Source organism: Cebus imitator, unplaced genomic scaffold (genome assembly GCF_001604975.1).
Source record: "Cebus imitator isolate Cc_AM_T3 unplaced genomic scaffold, Cebus_imitator-1.0 Scaffold39, whole genome shotgun sequence".
In the NCBI taxonomy this organism is placed as follows: Eukaryota; Metazoa; Chordata; class Mammalia; order Primates; family Cebidae; genus Cebus; species Cebus imitator.
Window position 1 is genome coordinate 3,027,768 of NW_016107354.1, and position 19,288 is coordinate 3,047,055.

At 43.0% G+C, this 19,288-nt stretch overlaps 1 protein-coding gene across 1 annotated transcript; it reads left to right on the forward strand.

Annotated features, from left to right (window-relative positions):
- The first annotated feature begins 8,269 nt into the window (after window positions 1–8,269).
- On the forward strand, window positions 8,270–13,131 carry RASSF10 (Ras association domain family member 10). Its single transcript, XM_017525766.2, has one exon. The coding sequence runs from the start codon at window positions 8,541–8,543 to the stop codon at window positions 10,053–10,055; it is 1,515 nt and encodes a 504-aa protein (XP_017381255.1). The 5' UTR covers window positions 8,270–8,540; the 3' UTR covers window positions 10,056–13,131.
- Window positions 13,132–19,288: the final 6,157 nt, after the last annotated feature.

A 19,288-nucleotide genomic window follows, 5' to 3' on the forward strand; every position in this document is an offset into this window, starting at 1 on the left:
CTCATAGGTGTTAGAGGATAAATGACTAAAAAAAAAATTGGTTGAATGACATGCCACCTTTGAGATCCAATGTGAGGATTTAGCAGAGGGCTCTGCCACCACTGTGAAAACTGCTGTCTTCTAAAAATCTCATCTGGAAGAGAAAGAGAGGATTCAGTGTGAAGCACATACTTTGAACCAGATGCCCCACTAGACTCCTCAGCCACTAGGACACTTACTATTCACAACCCCTTGGGATACAATAGTGGGTTACTTACATTCCACCAGGGTACAGGGAACAGAGATTCACAAAGGTTATCCTGGGGGCTTAATCCACAGAAAGAGAAACAAGAGGGTAAATGAAAGGTCTAGAGCAGGGGTCTCAAATCCCCAGGCTGTGGACAGATATGGGTCCATGGCCTGTTAGGAACTGGGCCATATGGCAGGAGGTGAGCAGCAGGTGAGTGACTGAAGCTGAGTTCTACCTCCCGTCAGATCAGTGATGGCATTAGATTCTCATAGGAGTGTGAACCCTATCACGAACTGCACATGCCTGGGATCTAGGTTGCATGCTCCTTATGAGAATCTAATATCTGATGATCTGTCACTGTCTCCCCTCACTTCCAGGTGGAACTGTCTGGTTGCAGAAGAACAAGCTCAGGGTTCCCACTGAGTCTACATCATGGTGAGTTGTATAATTGTATTATATGTTACAATGTAATAATAGAAATGAAGTACATAATAAATGTAACACACTTGAAGCCTCCAGAACCACCCCCTGCCCCCAGTTCATGAAAAAATTGTCTTCCATGAAACCAGTCCCTCATGTCAAAAAGGCTAAGGGCTGCTGGTCTAAAGGAGAACCAAGATTTAGGGATCTCAACCCAAGCCCTTTCACTGTGAAAAAGTTATACATTGTAATTGCATAATGAAGTAACCTGTCAATCAATTCCTCTTGTAAACTCATTACAAGATGGAGTTAAATTTTTCTTTGTCTCTCCTTCTGTAAATGTCTACATTCATCTAGGAGAATTCACTGCTTTAGGTTTGCTGAATATTTTTAAAGACCTTGTGCTATGTACACACATACAGATATCTGTAGCCCTGGAAAACCTATGGAGTGATTTTATGCATATGTACCTGTGTTCTGTGTATGTGTATTTAATGTAGAAATGGAACCACATCATACATATCACTCTGCAACTTGCCTTTTGCACTGAACAATACCTCTGGAGGATTTGTTATTACCTGTTCATGTCAATCTAGTTCACTCGATTTAACTGCTGCTGAAGCTTCCAAGCTTTAGGTATCTCCAGCCTATTCGGCCATTCCCTTATTGGTGGACATTTTGATGGTTCCCATTGTTAGCTAAAACAAATATAGTGAATACCCCATACATGCCTCTTTGTGCACACTTGTGTCTTTCTAAAGTAGATACAGTACCATGAATTCTAATTTCTTCATGGTATGCAGGGTATGCCCAGTTTTATTTTTTAGTAGAATTGTCTTCAAAATAGATACATTTATTTATACCAGTGGTGTCTGAGAGGATATTTCCTGTTTACTTGGCAATATTGATACATTATCAATTTAAAAAATGTTGCCAATCTGCTGGCAAAAAAAGAGTATCATCTTTCACTTAAATTTACATTTTCCTGATTACTGATGAGGTTGGACATTATTTCATATGTTTGTTGTCTATTTATGTTTCTTCTTTTGTAAAATACTTTAATCTACTTTTAACCCATTTTCCATAGTGTTGCATAGCCTTTTTTCTTATCAAATTTTTGGAGTTCTTTATGCATCCTGAATCCTAATCTTTTAGGATCTATTTTCTCCTGGGTTACTTGACTTTTTAACATTATAGTGTATTTCTCTCTCTCTCTCTCTCTCTCTCTCTCTCTCTCTCTGTGTCTGTTTTCAAATAGAAGTTTCTATTTTTGATATGGTCATATACTATTGAGCTTTTCTTTTGTGAACTTTAATTACGTTCTGTCTACGAATGCCTCCTCTATCCCCAGGTCATAAGCCTATTTTTACCTATTATGAAGCCCACGTATTTTTCTCGCCCAGGGCACAGCTTGAATCTATGTACCCTCTATTAGGCTCAGGGCTGCTGCATGCGCAAGGACACTGACGTTCTGTCTGGGAAGCGACCACTTATACTTTGACTTTCAATTGGATTCAGCTGCAGGGTGGTCCTCAGGAATATGCGTCTCAGGCAGCCTAAGGGGAATGGCTTAGGCTGTAGCAAGAAGCTTTTGCAGGCCATCATCAAACATCAACATTTAAACCACAAATCCAGAAAAGGTATGGAATGACTTTCTTCAGAGATGACCAAAACTCAGATGGATTTACTACCTTAGGATATTTAGGGTAAGTCCACACTTGAGAAGGTTCAAATGATCTGCTTTACATTACTGGGCCTTACCACAAGCAGCACTGTCTAATGGAAACATAACTCAAGCTGCTTAAGTATTTTAAGACTTCCACTGGCCACATTAAAAATAAGTAAAAAGAAATAGGTAAAACAATTTTACTAATTTAACCCAATATATCCAAAATAGCATCACTTCAACATGTAATCAAGATTACATATTATTAATAACACATTGTACATTCCTTTTTTAATATGAAGTCTTTGACATTTGGTGTGTATTTCTGCTCATAGCCTATAACAATTCAGAGAGCCACATGTCAAGTGTTCAACAGCCCCATATGTCTAGCGGCTACTGTATTGGACAGAGCAGCCCTGAGGATTAAGACTGCAAAAGATCTACGATGTGCTAAACGGCATCTTCTCTGTTTAAAGTGATTAAGCAACCACAGTCTGAATTTTTAAGTACATCCTTCACCCTCCCCCATCCTTTGTTCTCCTAACACAAGTGTATTATTGCTTCAATTGATTCCATCTACTGATGTAGACTAATCTTTCTAAAGCAGTTTTGTTTGGATTCTTTCCTGGAGAGGATGTTGCTGCCAAAGAAGACTTTTAGGTGAAGTTAAGCTGAAACTTGAAAGGTCGGCAGGAATTAGTCACAGATCAGAGGGAACTGTGTAATTGAGGATGTGGCTGGAGTGTACAGGCTGAAAGTCAAGCAGACCTCAGATTCTATAGGGACATATAGGTCCTGCTGAGAACTGGAACTGGATTCTGAAGATAATGGAGCCATTAAACATATATAGTAGACAGTATGGGAGAGAGGCAGGATTTGAGGCAAGGAAACTAGTTTGAAGGAAAATACAAGATCCAGGTTAAAAAAATGAGGGCCTAAGCTAAGGCAATGTATGCATTTATTAATTCACTTACTCTACAAATACTTATCGTCTACTGTGCGAGAGTTGATGTCTCAGGTACTGGAAATTAAGTAGGAAAAAGAACATACAAAGCCCCCGGTCTTGACAAAACTTCAACATCCTGTGGGGAAAGAAGGTACATGGTGATGTTCAAGTTTCAGGTCTTGCTTGGTGAATGACGGGACCATTTTCTGAAATAGGCATTATAAGAGGCAGAACAGGCTTGGGGAGAAATGATGGGTTCAACTTTATCTATTTGACAAAGGTTTGGATGTTTGGTGGAAACCCAAGTGGAGCTACCCAGCAAGCTTGGATATGCATATTTGGAAAATTCTGGAAGGGACACATAGATGTGAGAGCCATGGTATATGAATTGTATCAAATCCCTGGGAGTGAATGAGATAACCCTGGGAGGATGCATGGAAGCAAGAGTCACAGCTCAAATGACTACAGGGCTCAGGTGAGTCATGAATGTATGTGAATTGGGTCATATGAGAAATAGAGTGTTGGTTTTGTGGCTAAACCGAAGAGTATATTCTGTCTAAGTCAGCAAGATTTGGCTGGTGGGCCACCAGTCTGCAATTCCTACACTTTTAGAACTTCTTTCTATGCCTCTTGTCTCGCTTTTCAAATAAATATTTGTATGGTAGGCAGCTGGCTGTTCATGAAAACCCATTTTCTCTTTGAGACACTCATTGCAGTTCTTAGCCTCCTTGCCATTACCAGTGGCTGTGACTGGCTTCTAGCCAATGGGATATGAGCTCAATTTCCAGCCAAGGCCTTGAAGATGAGGGTGTGCCCCTCCATACTCTCTCCTCTTCCTCTACCTCTATGTACATGATAATGAACTCCAGAGAATTTTGGAGTGACAGACAGAAGGGACCGGGGTTTCCGTATCTTTGTCTGAAATAAGGCCACCTTCCAACACGACATCTTCTTTTGACTACTATCTGAGTGAAAAATAAACCTTTGTTATGTTTGAGCCATTATACATGTTTGGCCCTGTTTGTTACTACATCCTAGCCTAACGTAAGGAATCCATTGCTAAACCACACTAATCCTGGCTGTGACATCTCTAAGGTCAGGGACCATGTCTGTCCAGTCCCTTCATGCATCCTCAACACACAGCCCAGGACACAGCATGCAGTAGGCACTTAATACAACTTCTTGACAATGCTAGCTGTGTTTTATTGAGCATGTTTTATGTGCCAGACACTGTGCTAGATTTTTTATATATTGGGCATTATTTTATTTCATGTAATCACAACTCTATAAGGAAGGTTCATTATAATACGTTTTTCTTGAGGATTGGAAAGCTTATAGCTGGTATTTGAAATGAGGCAGGGTGACTACAAAACCCACACTCTGAAACACCGGTACATGACTACATACATACTCATTTTAACATTTTAACTCATGTACTTTCTCCCACCAAAAATGCCCTCAACTCCTCCTCCCCATTTATTGAAGCCTGCCTCCTGCTTCCTTCCTAGCACCCATACAATCATTCTACCCTTTAATTAGTCCAGCAGGAATTTCATATATATCATTACTACAACAGGGATTCCATGTATTTGTCTGCTTCCAGAAAGAAGTTATCTTGAGGGTAGCACAATATCTTAGACATTATTCATCTTGGTGTTCCTTAAAACACAGGGGAAGATGGAGAACCTGCCCTGTGCCAGGCACTCTAGGCACTGAGGGCTAAACTGTAAATAAGACAGAGACAATCTTTTCTTTTGAAAAGCTCTATTCTTGTGGGAGTAAACAGGCATAAAAATGCATCACAGCACAATGTAATCTCTGCATTAATAGATACAGAAGAGAGGGGAACCAGCTCTTTCTGGAGGAGGAAAGAAAGGACTCCCAGAGCAAGTGACCTTTACCTGAGCTTCTGAAGACTGAGTAGGAGTTCTCCAGTTGTTTAAGAGGAATCTTAATTAGTGGGGAAAGCATTTACAAAAGTGTGGATACATCAAGATGCAGGAGTTGTTCTGGATGGATGAGGTATTGGCTTGCTAAAATGTAGGACTCCTTCATTGATTCATTAATTTCTTCAACAGATACTAAGTAAACCTAGAATGTGTCAGGGATTACACTAAATGTAGAGGATTCAAAAGTGAGCAAAACAGATACGATCCCTATACTTGCAGAGCTTAGAATCCAGCAAGGATGGCAGCTGATTACAAAGCTCTAGCAATCATGTGTGAGAGGAAAGGAAGAAGGGATAGCCCACACGTGAGTGAGAAGCTGAAGTGGGCTGGTCCAGACTGCAAGAGACCTTTGACACCATTCTAGGAAAAAGGAAATCCCTCTTCAATCTATCACCAAGTCCTGCCTCTCCCACCTCCTTGATAGCTCTCAAGTGTGCCCAGTCTTCTTACTGCCACTATTCTCAGTATAGGTCATCCTCTCTTCCTTGAATGAATGTTGCAATCTTCTAAAAGGCTTTCTTGCCTCTCATCCTCCACCCCCACCCATTGTCCTCAATGCAAACAGAGGGATCTTTAAAAATCAAAATCTGTTCATGTTATGTCCGATGGTAGGCAGAATTCTAAGACAGCCCCCCACAATCTCCGTCTCCCTGGAGGATATTTTGGTTATTATTTTACAGTACACAGCAAATGGGGATTTTCTGATATAATTAAGGTTACTAATCAGTCGACCTTTAGATAGAGATATTATCCAGGTGTGTTTGGCTAATCAAGCACTTTAAAAGCAGAGTCTTCTCTAGCTAGTAGCAGAAGGTGATGGCAGATTGATTAGAAGCAAAGGAGGACTGGATGGATTTAACCTGTGGTTGCTGACTTTAAAGTTGCTGGGAATGAGGATATTTCATGGAAAGGATCTGAGAGAGTCCTGTAGGAGCTGAGAGTGACCTTGGAGGACAGCCAATAAGAGAATGGGGACCTCAGATCTACAACTGAGAGGAACTGGATCAGGCAAACAACCTGAGTGGATTTGGAAGTGGATATTCCCCCAGAGCCTTCAGACGAGAACTCAAACAAGCCTATGCCTTGCCTTTTGCCTGGGACATCCTGAGCAAAGTATGCAGCAGCCATGCCAAGTTGGACTTGTGATCTACAGAACAGTGAAGTAACAGATGGGTGTTGCTTTAAGTTTGTAATAATTTGTTACACAGCAATAGAAAACTAATAACTTCCCAGCTTTCCAACCCTCCAATAAAACTACTGTGGATTTACCAGGCCTAGGCATTCAATCCTTACATGAGTTCTATTAGGGAGGTATTTTTATTATCACCATTTAATTTTCACCATTTCATTTCATTTTATCATCACCATTTCACAGATAAGGAAACTGAAGCTCAGAGAGATTAATACTTTTCCTAAGGTTATAGAGCTAGTAAGTAAGTGGTGCTGAGGTTTTTCACTTGGCTGTTCTGGCTCCAGATTTCCACTCTATGGGTTCTCATTGTCTTTAAGATAATTCCAAATCCATCAGCATGAAATTAAAGGCCCTTCCTGATCCCGTTCCTGTTCAATCATCCAACCTTAATTTTAGACGTTCCTCTCAAATGCCTGACAGCCCCAGTAACTAACATGCTCTTGATTCCTGACTTGGCGCTACAGTTCCTTCTGGAATACTGCCTGTCCCTCCCCTCCATCTACTTTCCTTTTGGCAGACTCTGATGGTCCTCTGGGTCTTGTCTAAGACACCTCCTCTGGGGGAAAGCCTTCCTTGCCCCTCCCAGATGGGTTGGATGCCACTCCAGGTTCCCCTAGAACCTCAAGCTCTCCCTTATCAGAGAACACAGGGCATTGTGTTGGGAATGTTTACTTAGCTGTGCTCTCCCACTAGATTGTGAACTCTTTGCAAGCCAGAACTGGTGATTTGTTCATTGTCAAATCCCTAGCATAGGACCTGGAGCACAGTAGGTACTCAATAAATATTTGCTGAGTGAATCATTGAATGATCAAAAGTGCTTTAACCAAGAGGCAATAGGGAGCCACCCAAGGTCTTGAAGAAAGGGAGTGAGTTTATTATTAGAGCTGTGCTCACAAGGACAAGCTCAGGGCAAGCCCTGCACACAATGGACCATCCTCGTCAGCAGATAGGGATGAAACAAGTTCATTTACATTGTAGCCTTGGGTTTCTTGTGCTGTAAAGTTTGGCTGCTATCTCTTCTGGACAACCTCTGAATATTAGAAAATGCCAGAAACTTTCACGGTTTCCCCTTATGGAGGTGGAAAGCATAAAAATAGCTTGTGACTTAGGTCTGGGCCCTGCACTCCCACTAGAATGAGGAGCCCCTCTCCCCAGAAGGCAGTGGGTGAAGGTGAAGTGGAGACCCACTTACCTTGCACTACAGGGAACCGGCAGCCGCCTCTGAACTTCTGTCCCCTTCCAGCCCAGACCATTCCATGCCCACGCTTGTCCCCAGAGCACATCGCCAAATCTTGTTCTCCTTAGATATACAAATATTGCTTCCAGTAGAGGAAGACTGGGAGGTCTTCCGCGTTAGAGACAGCACTTATAGCTGCTAGCTGGTCCTGCAAAGCGATTAGAGCGTCTCCATTAGAGACCGCTGAGTGCCTCGGTTTCCCTGTCTGTGCAAAGTGCACTCCCCGGACACCGCTGCCCTGAGGGAACAGGAACTGCCTCTGGAGGTGCCAGGAAAAATGGGAAAGTCAAGATACGTCCAGCTAGGTAAAGACACAAGGAGAGAAGCCAGCAGGCCAAGGGAGACGCACAGCTGATCCTTGTCGAGGCGCGGGCTCCACTCCCTTTAGCGGAGGGGCCCTTGAGTCTTCCCTTGCGTAGGCGCGCGGCAGAGCAGCGATTTGGCGAAAAGGGCCAAGACTCAGGATGCCTGCAGCGCGAGCGAGGGGCTGACCCGGCTCACCCGCGGTGGCGAGGCTGCGAGGGGCGGGCCTGGGCCCTGCGCCTCCTGCACTCCCAGCCACAGCTCTGGGCACTGGGGGCGGGAAAGGGTGGAGCCATGTGGGGAGGAGCAAAACTCGGAGGTCCCGGGCACCTTGGGCAGAGCCAGAGCGGCGGGAGCCGGTCCCGGGCACGTAGACCCTGGAGCGCCCGTCGTCCGGGCCGAGCCTAGCTGCAACCACGGCCACAGCCGCAGTCGCTTTCCAGCCTGCCTTCGGTGCGCAGCGGGGGAACAGGGCTAGTGCAGCCGCCGTAGGGGGGGAAGGGGTCCTCTCCCATCCCAGAGCTACTGGGCTGCCCTTGCTGTCCTTGCCGCCCCAGCAGGGCCCGACCAGACCTGCCACCTGCGCCCTGGTTACGCCATGGATCCTTCGGAGAAGAAGATATCGGTGTGGATCTGCCAGGAAGAGAAGCTGGTGTCTGGCCTCTCCCGCCGCACCACTTGCTCGGACGTTGTGCGAGTGCTTTTGGAGGACGGCTGCCGGCGGCGAAGGAGACAGCGGCGGAGTCGGCGGCGGGGGTCGGCTGGAGACCCGCCTGGCCCGGGGGAGCTGCCTGCACCCCCGGACGAAGACGACGAGGACGACGACGAGGCGCTGCCGCAGGGCATGCTGTGCGGGCCCCCTCAGTGCTATTGCATTGTGGAGAAGTGGCGCGGCTTTGAACGCATCCTCCCCAACAAGACGCGCATCTTGCGCCTCTGGGCCGCCTGGGGCGAAGAGCAGGAGAATGTGCGCTTCGTGCTAGTGCGCAGTGAGGCGTCGCTGCCTAATGCGGGTCCCCGCAGTGCCGAGGCGCGTGTAGTGCTCAGCCGAGAGCGCCCCTGTCCCGCCCGCGGGGCCCCGGCGCGGCCCAGCCTGGCCATGACCCAGGAGAAACAGCGGCGAGTGGTGCGCAAGGCTTTCCGCAAGCTGGCCAAGCTCAACCGGCGGCGCCAGCAGCAGCCACCGTCGTCCTGTTCGTCCACTTCGTCGTCCACTGCCTCGTCCTGCTCTTCGTCGCCGCGGGCCAACGAGAGCGCGTCGGTGGAGCGCATGGAGACGCTGGTGCATCTGGTGCTCTCCCAGGACCACACCATCCGCCAGCAGGTGCAGCGGCTCCACGAGCTGGACCGCGAGATCGACCGCTACGAGGCGAAGGTGCACCTGGACCGCATGCGGCGTCACGGAGTCAATTACGTGCAGGACACTTACTTGGTGGGGGCAGGGATCGAGCTCGACGGGTCCAGCCTGGGAAAGGAGCCAGAAGAAGTGGCGGCGGCGGCGGCGGCGGCGCCCCCCGTAGACGGCGAGGCGCAGGTGGCGGCGCTGGAGGAGCTGGCCCGGCGCTGCGACGACTTGCTGCGGCTTCAGGAGGAACGGGTTCAGCAGGAGGAGCTGCTGGAGCGCCTTTCAGCCGAGATTCAGGAGGAACTCAACCAGAGGTGGATGCGGCGGCGCCAGGAGGAGCTGGCGGCGCGGGAGGAGCCCCCGGAGCCCGACGGTGGCCCCGATGGCGAGCTGCTGCTGGAGCAGGAACGGGTCAGGACGCAACTCAGCACCAGCCTTTACATTGGGCTCCGGCTCAACACGGACCTGGAGGCCGTCAAGTCGGATTTGGATTACAGCCAGCAGCAATGGGACAGCAAGGAGCGCGAGCTACAGGGCCTTCTGCAAACTTTGCATACTTTGGAGCTGACGGTGGCACCGGATGGGGCTCCTGGCTCCAGCGGTCCCTCGCAGGAACCTGGGCCTCAGGCCTGCGCCGACATGTGGGTGGACCAGGCCCGTGGGCTGGCCAAGAGCAGTCCTGGCAATGACGAGGATTCGGATACAGGGCTGAGCTCTATGCATAGCCAAGACTCGGACTCTGTGCCCATGTGCGAATCCCTTGTATAGGGCTACCAGGGAGGGAAACAGGGATGAACGTTTCTGTTTTTCTTGCAGAATGTAGTCAGTTGACGGCCTTAGGGACTTGAAACCAGGCTGTTGTGAGCCTGGAGCTCCGGCTGGGCAGCAGCACTCCTACCCAGCTGGGCCTGGGGAGGGCTTAGGACTCCTGCCCAGCCTCCCGCTCCTCTAGCTCCGGGGTGAGTGCGGAGGAGGGTGAGGAATGAAGAAGCAGGGTCCCCAAAACAAGCTCTTTAAAAAGAGGGAAGGAGGGAGGAAGTGAGAACCCCTTATATTGGAAAACGAACACCCCGGGGAAACTGATGTGGTCCCAGCCCATTTTCAAAGTAAGGAAGTATTATGGAGATTTCACTGCTCTTCTTTATGGGAAGGATCGATGGCAGCTAGAACTTTAGTTTGTGGTATGAAGTGCTTTTAAAAGAAACACTTGGATGAAAAGGAAATTCCTTGAATGTTAATTGTGACTGTAAACGTGTTAAAACTAGCCAAAGAGGACGCACTGGTGTCGGTCTCAGCCTTTCTTACATCTTTGATAAAACCCATGGGCACCAAAATCCTGACTGTTTACATTTCTGCAGATTTGGGAATTACCCATCTGCTACGTCATTTGTCTTTTATTTTCTTTCAAAGACTAAACTGTATGGAAGTCTAACCCTGTATTTCCTCCTAGTAAACACAGCATGTGTTAAAAGGGAATTCTTTTCCCAAAATAACTTTTTATTATTACAAAAACCAAACAATCATTCTGAGATATAAAATTCTGGCAAACATAATCCTGGTTAAAATTTAATCTGGGCCCTTTGGGATCTGTCTCTGCAAAGGCAGGTGTGTTGTCCTTTAATTCAGATTGCCACTTCATTGACTCAATCACTGTCATTTCAGAAAAAAATAAAAGGAAGTCGCAGAATTCAAGTTACACACAACGAAACTTGCTGTTTAACAAGTACTCTTTGAAAGCAAAGGTGTTAGTGTTCAGCTTTTAAACTGAGCTATGTGATTAAAACCAACCATGACCTCAACAGATTTTACCCAAACTCAAGACTAACTTCAGTGTCTTTTGTCAGAGATTAATTAGTTACTTGTTCAAACTCAAATTGAGATAGTGTAAATATCAGAGTTTCCTAGATAAGGCCCAAAAATAAAAAAATCAAACAATCTCATAGTATACCTTGGGTGAACAATTTGATTAATGATAGCACATAGCCATGGAAAAAAGATATAAAAGTGAGCTAAGAACTTGAATTACTCTTGTCTGGCTCACGCCTGTGCACATGCCAGGAGATGCAAGTGCAACACCATCTCAGCAACTGGTGGGGACTTCGTGTAATTGTTCCAGTTATTTCAATGGAAACTTATCAGTTGTAGCTAGTTGTTGGTCCCACGGAAGGAGCCTGCTGGCTGATTTCCCTCTGCAGCTCAGTACCTCTGAGGAATGTGGGATCTAATCTGTCCTGAGGAGGTATTAACAATGGGGCATGTGTGTGGTACCAGCATGGTGCAGAAGCCTCTTATCAACCTACTGTTGAGGGGCTGGCTCCAGTTTCAACACTACATGTGAAGATAACTTAAGAGGTCTTGCTTTATACAGAAGTTTCTTCTCTTGAGAGATTTTCTATCTGCTTGTTGCCAATGGGAGCCTGCCCTTCTGACCTCCTCAAACCACTGTTTGTGCTGTCTCCTTTTTAGAGACAACATTCCCCAACCCCTCCCCTTCACTGCCACCACCACTGCCCTGGTATTTATTACAACACGTGTGCCTGTTTGCAGATTTTCAAATAAAAATGGGAATCAAAAGGCCATTTTCTTAATTGATGTTTTCAAAAGACATTAGCTGGCATAATTATGGTTTTTTAGCTTCATCTGATGCAGAAAACTTCTATGTATTTGGTCTTGAACGCAATTAAAATGAGGAAGAGACCGAAAGAAACCCACCATCCCCAGACAATCGTTTGATCCTGTAAACACCAAGCCTAATGATAGCTTTCGTTCTGAGGCAGAGGTAAAATCCTCATTAGAGTGTGACAAAATGCTACTTGTCTGAATGTTTTATGCCGACAATGGGCTGACCTAGTGGTTTTTAAATTATTGTGCTTTTTTTCTCCCTCAGGGTGGTAAGGGAGGTGATTCTTGGATGTTTATTAACTCAAAAAGAACGCAGAAGTTGGCAGAACAGGACTGCCTGGCACAAAGGGGCTGTTTTCCTTTTCACTGTTATTATTTTAAACTTTGATGGACTGCTGACGTCAGCAAATATGCTTGATGCCTGTAAAGCAAATAAGCCACATTACAGGGCCTGTGGGATTTTTCTGGTGCCCTATTTCTAGAACCTTCCCTGTCCTGACCATTTGAAGATGCTTTTAGTCAACTGTTCAGGGAGCTGGGAGGCTTTGTTGATAACAAATGGCAGCCTAGTTGGCCCATTTTTTTAAAATTTTAATCAAATCAATTATATTCCTAGCAGGTACTCTCTGTGAATAGAAGCAAGCAGTGAGTAGAACAGGCCAGGCATGGGGGAGCAAGGAGCAAGGAGACAATAGTTCTTTTTAGTCAGAGCTTTTGCAAGCCTGAGAAAGGTGAAATACAGGTAAAAAAAGAAAGCACAAAAACAGTGCCTGTGCATAGTAAGTACTTAATAAATGCTGAATACTTTCCATTTTCATTCACATTCATGGTCACCATGCTACTAAGAATGAGAATAAATGCATAGCAGTGAATGTACCAATGCCAGGATTTGAGGGCCTCTGGGAAAGTTAACTCAGCACCTATTCTCCAGGCCTAATGGAAATCCTGGGCAGAAACCAGCAAACTTAAGAAGGTTATGAAATGTAGGTGCCTTACCAGGCAGCCCCATCCTTCTTTTGGAATTAAGATAATTTATTGTAGCTTTGATGTGAGTTGTCCCAGTCTCAGCCATCTCCCAAACCAAAAGATGCCTTATGGCATCTCTACGTTTGTTTACTTTCTTATAAAGTGTGTTTATTTTTTGCTGATTAAAAAAGTTGTGTACACTATAGTTCTTACAATGAACCTGAAAATAACATAAATAAAAAGACAAGAAAAGTCACTCTAAATCTCTGTACCAAAACCTATCACTACCAAGATTGGTATATTACTTCCAGACCTTTTGAATTGTGCAGATTTCATATTTCCTTCTGTATTTAAAAATATGTAATTTTGATAAGATTGTATATACGTGTTTATACACAGGTTTTGACAGACTTCCTGTAAACAGATCTGCCCATCTGCTGGATGGACCGTAGTTCACAGAACTGCTCATGTGATCAGTTTGTTTCTCATACTTTTTTTATTGTTGTAAAATAACACCATAATAAGTTTCTTTGTGCATGTATCTGTTTACCTAATTAGACTCCCACCCTTCCCGCACCTTCCAGAAAAAGAATTCCCAGGTCAAAGAGTACAAACATTTAGAGGCTTGATACGTACTGCCAAATTGCTTTTCAAAAGATTGGTTCCAATTAGGATCAGCTATGCATGAGTGCGCCTGTTTCACCACAGCTTAGTTTTCATTAGATATTATATTTTGTTAGGAAAATATTTTAATCAAAATTTACTAATTAATTCTTTATGGCCTTAGGGAGCCAGAGCTGACAATCACTGATTCTTACCACCGGGCGTGGTGGCTCACTCCTGTAATCCCAGCACTTTGGGAGGCTGAGGTAGGCGGATCACCTGAGGTTGGAAGTTTGAGACCAGCCTGACCAACATGGAGAAACCCTTTTCTACTAAAAGTGCAAAAAAATTAGCAGGGCAAAGTGGCACATGCCTGTAATCCCAGCTATTTGGGAGGCTGAGGCAGGAGAATCGCTTGAACCTGGGAGACGGAGGTTGCGATGAGCCGAGATTGAGCTGTTGCACTTCAGCCTGGGCAACAAGAGCGAAACTCCATTTCAAAAAAAAAACTTAAAACAGCAAGGGTGGGCCCACGGATCAGAAGTGTTAAGAGGGTGTGGTGTTTTCTCTCCTTCCCATTTTTTTTCCTTCCCTGAGTACCTGCTTAAGGTAATATTAATAGCAATTTTGTCTCATATCAGAATTGGCCAATGATCTGAGAACGGAAGTTATGTAGAAACTCTACATAAGTAGGACTAAGAAGATAACAAATCAAATCAGTTATAAAAAGAAAATATTCATTATCTTTTTCATCTTGAGACTAGCAGAAAAGGCTATTCATCAAAAGTATGCCATAACACATATTTGATTTTGTGCTTCTCCATACTGACCTCTATCAAAAATTAAAATAAAATAAATACACAAACTAAGTTTTTATAAATAGCCTGTAATTAACAGTTTAAATTTTTCTAAGAATTTCTTTCTACATATGATACACACTTGAGGTTGTTCTTAATATCTTGAAGAGATTTGATTATGACAATCTTTGAAATATCTGTTGTGAAACTGCTTGTGAAATTTGTTTTCCTAAGCAGAAAGGAAGGCGGATGAGGAGGAACCAACTTTTGCTGAGATTTTGAAATGCCAGATCCTAGTGTTGAGTATTTTCACATGTATTTTCTCTACATTAATATTGTGAGATAGAATGTTTTAATCTCCAATGTTTATCGATTAAGAAACTAAAGCCATTCAGTTGATAAGTAAGAGATGCAGGTTTCCAACCCAAGCCTGACCAAAAAATCTGTGCCCTTGTTGCTACACACAGCACATACATTATGCACAGTATGTGTTCAGCACATCCAGAAGAAAGAGTCCCCATGGCTCCAGAGTGTTGCCACTGGGAAGGCTTCAGAGATGATTAAAGTCTTGGCCAGGTTTTTCTACCAGGGAGGTGGAATGCTTTCCACAGTATCACACTTTTGCTAAATCTACTAGGTAAAGATTTAGCAAAAGACAGAGGAGGGGAAATTCCTATGTAAATATTTGGGCAGCATCTGGGAGAATGAAAAAAAATTCTTAAAAAATTAATATTCTCTGTGTTAGCATGGAGGTTTTGACTGAATGCCCCATGGGCTGTAGTTGCTCTTCAGAGCAGAGGTACATAGTCAGTCAGCAACATGGAATCCTCAGCCATCAGGGCAGACAGTGGTGTGCTAGTCACACTCACATCTGGAAGGTGGTACCAACCATGGATGTGCTGGTGGGAGCTGTCCGCAGCACTTTTTACAGGCCTTGTTTCTGTTTGAGCCTCTGGGTACCTGAGAATGAGGGAGGAGTTGAAGGAAGGAGTGCTAGCTCTCTAAGGATCTTTGTGTGTGGCATTAAGTATACACACCTGACTCAGTGCATCTTTGGCTCCGTTGACCTCATCATGCTCATGGAGGCCTTGCATTGGTTGCTTTGAAGGCATGCTACCCCCAGACTCTCCCCTTCCCAAACATTTCCATGGAAATCTTTCCTGTTACAGATAATTCTAGGATTTCCCATAGCTTTCAAGATAAAATCCACATTTCTCAGCAGGATTGATAAGGTTGTTGGTTTTCTGGCTCAAGATCCCTCCCTTAGGTCCACCCTCCCCTACTTAAGACCACAGAATTGAATTGATCCTATTTCTTCATTCAGGTCACACTATCATCCTCCTTTTACGCATGTGCCCTTTTCTATCCTCATTTTACTTCATGTTCCCCTTCCTCCCCATTCCCACCTCCATTTCCCTCCTTGATCTTGTGATAGGCACCTATTCCAACATATTAATCTATACCCTTCCAAACCACCATATATATTCAAGGCTGCCATGTTGCACACTGTGCTAGTCACACTCACACCTGGAGTGTAACTAGCATACAGCGTGCAACATGGCAGCTCCCATTCTCACTCCCTTTTCCCTGCTTGCTCTCACGATAGGCACCTATTCCAACACATTAACTACAACATTCCAAACCATCTGGAATATTCAAGGCTGCCATGTCGTACACCCTCAGGGGGCACCAATCATGTTATATTCTGGCATCTTGCCCCAAAGGGCACCATTCGCATGGAAAACTGTGTAAATGGTAACCCTGAGACTAAGCAATGAGCTGGCACAGTTCACATGCTTGTGTATGTATCATTGACAGTAGACTGAAACTGTCTGTATGCTTCTGTTTGATATATATGACTTTATTGAGCTATAAAGCTTATTATATTTCTTTCTTTTTCACATGACATTATGTTTGTGCAAGCATTCTGCATTGGTATATGCAAATTTAAAATTTTCTATGTACAAGATTATGGCATTTGCAAACAGATATAATTTTACTTCCCTTTTCAATTTGGACTCCTTTTATTTAATTTTCATGCCTAATTTCTCTGCTTAAAACTTTTAATACTATATTGAATAGAAGTAGTGAAAGTGGACATCCTTGTCTTGATTTTGATCTTCAGGAAAAAACTTTCAGTCTTTCACCATTGAGTATAATGTTTGCTGTGGAGTTTTCATATGTAGCCTAGATCATGTTGAAGATGTTTCCTTCTATTCCTAGTTACTGAAATTTTTTTTAAATCAAGAAAGGGTATTTAATTTTTTGTCAAATGCTTTTTCTGCATAAATTGAGATGGTTTTTTTTCTTCATTTTTAAAATGTGGTATATTACATTGATTTTCATACATTGATCCCTCCTTGCAAAACAGGAATAAATCCCACTTGGTCATGATACACAATCTTTTTAACATATTGCCAAATTTGGTTCATATTTTGTTGAGGGTTTTTTTTTTTTTTTTTTTTTTNTTTTTTTAGACAGAGTCTTGCTCTGTCACCAGGCTGGAGTGCAGTGGTGGATTCTCGGCTCACTGCAGCCTCCGCCTCCTGGGTTCAAGCGATTCTTCCACCTCAGCCTCCTGAGTAGCTGGGACCACAGGTGTGTGCCACCATGCCTGGCTAATTTTTTTGTATTTTTAGTAGAGACGGGGATTCACTGGGTTGGCCAGAATGGTCTTGATCTCTTGACCTCGTGATCCGCCTGCCTCTGCCTCCCAAAGTACTGGGATTACAGGCGTGAGCCACCATGCCCGGTCTTTGTTGAGATTTTTATATCAGTATTCATAGGGGATATTGGTCTGTAGTTTTCTATTATCTCAGTGTCTGTCTGGTTTTGGTACGAGGATAATGTTGGTATAGAATGAGTTAGAGAGTATTTCTTCTTGAATTTTTTAGATGAGTTTGGAAGAATTGGTGTTAATTCTTCTTTAAATGTTTGGTAGAATTCACTGGTGAAGCCATCTGATCCAGGACTTTTCTTTATTGGGAGGTTTTTGATTACGATTCAACTTTCTTATTGGTTATAATATAATATATAATATAATCAATTTTTTCATGTCTTCATGATCTAATTTTGGTAGGTTGTGTGTTTTTAGAAAATCATTTATTTCATCTAGATTATCCAATATGTTGGCATACAATTATTCATAATATTCTCTTTTAATCCTTTTTTTTCTATGAAATCTGTAATAATGTCCCCACTTTTATTTCTGATCTTAGTAATTTGAGTCTTTAATCCTTTTTCCTTAGTCAGTCCAGTTGAAGATTTGTCAATTTTGTCGATCTTTTCAAATAATTACATTTGGTTTATCGATTTTTCTTTTTTGTTGCTCTATTCTCTGTTTCATTGATCTCTGCTCTAATCTTTATTATTTCCTTCCTTCTGCTAGCTAAGAGTTTAATTTGCCCTTTTTTTCTAGATCCTTATGGCGTAAAGTTGAGTTATTGATCTGAGATCATTTTTTAAAAATGTATATGTTTAGAGCTATAAATCTTACTGTTAGCACTGCTTTCACTGAATCCCATTAGTTTAGTGTACTGGTTTCTTGTTTGTTTTCATTTGTCTCAAGATTTTATAATCTCTCTTGTGATTTCTTCTTTGATTTATTAGTTGTTGAAGGATATTTTATTTAATTTTCACATATTTCTGAATTTTCCAGTTTTCCTTGTTATTGATTTTTAGCTCATTCCTTTATGACCAGAAAAGATATTTTGTATGATTTCAATTTCTTAAATTTATTAAGACTTGTTTGTGACCTATCGTATGATCTATCCTGGAGAATGTTCCATATGCACTTGAGAAAAATGTGTATTCAGCTGTTGTTGCATATATCTGTTAGGTGTAATTAGTTTATGGCTTTGATCAAGTTCTATATTTCTTTATTTCCCTTCTGTTTGGTGTTCTATCTATTACTGAAAATGATATACTGAAATAAACTACTGAAGTTTATTTCAGCTATCATTAGAGAACTATTCCTTTCTTCGATTCTGTCAATGTTTGCTTCATGTATTTGGGGGCTCTGATCTTGGTGCATATAGGTTTATAATTGCTATTATCTCCTTGATGAGTTTACCCTTTTATCAATAAACAATGTTCTTCTTTGTTTCTTGTAACAGTTTCCAACTAAAAGTTTATTTTGTCTAATGTTAGTATAACTACCCCCGCTTTCTTTTGGTTACGATTTGCATGAAACATCTTTTCCCATCTTTTCACTTTCAACCTATTTGTGTCTTTAAAGTGAATTTCTGTATTTTTTAATTGTTGTGATAACATCTTCATATTCTCCTTTAGCTTTTAAGATATGGCTTCCTTTGTTCTTTGGACATACCTAAAATAGCGGATTTAGTCTCTGTTGAGTAAGTTCTACATTTGAGCTTCTTCATTGATAGTTTCTACTGGCTGCTTTTTTACCCTGTGAACAGGCCATACTTGCTTATTTCTTTGCATGTCTCATAATTTTTTGTTGAAAACCAGACTTTTAAAATAATATAGCATTGCAACTCTGGAAATCAGATCCTTCTCTTACTAGGGTTTGTTGTTGGTGATGTTTGTCTTTGTTGTTTTTTCTATTTGTTATTTCTGTTTATTTAGTAACTTCCTGGAACTAATTTTGTAAAATCTGTATCCTTGTCATATGGCCACTGAAATCTCTGCTCAAATAGCCTAATGGTAATTAGTGATTACATGGAGATTTTTCTGAAATGGCTGGAACCAATAAGCCTCTCGGCCTTTACTGAGTGACTGTGTGTGTATGTGTATGAGTTGGGATATTTCTTCACTATTGATGGACTCAGTTTACCACTCTGCTTTGGCTCTCACTTTCTACTTGCTCAAAGCCTACAGGTCAGTCAGAGGTGGGAGCTTAGGACCTTCTCAGGTCTGTCCTGAGCATGTGCACATTCCTATGCAGGCGAAACCTTCTAGATTCCTAGAAATATGTCAGAGCTTTTCAATGCCCCCATGGACTATCTCATTCATCAGCTTTTCTTTTTAACTATTTTTGATCAGCTTCTT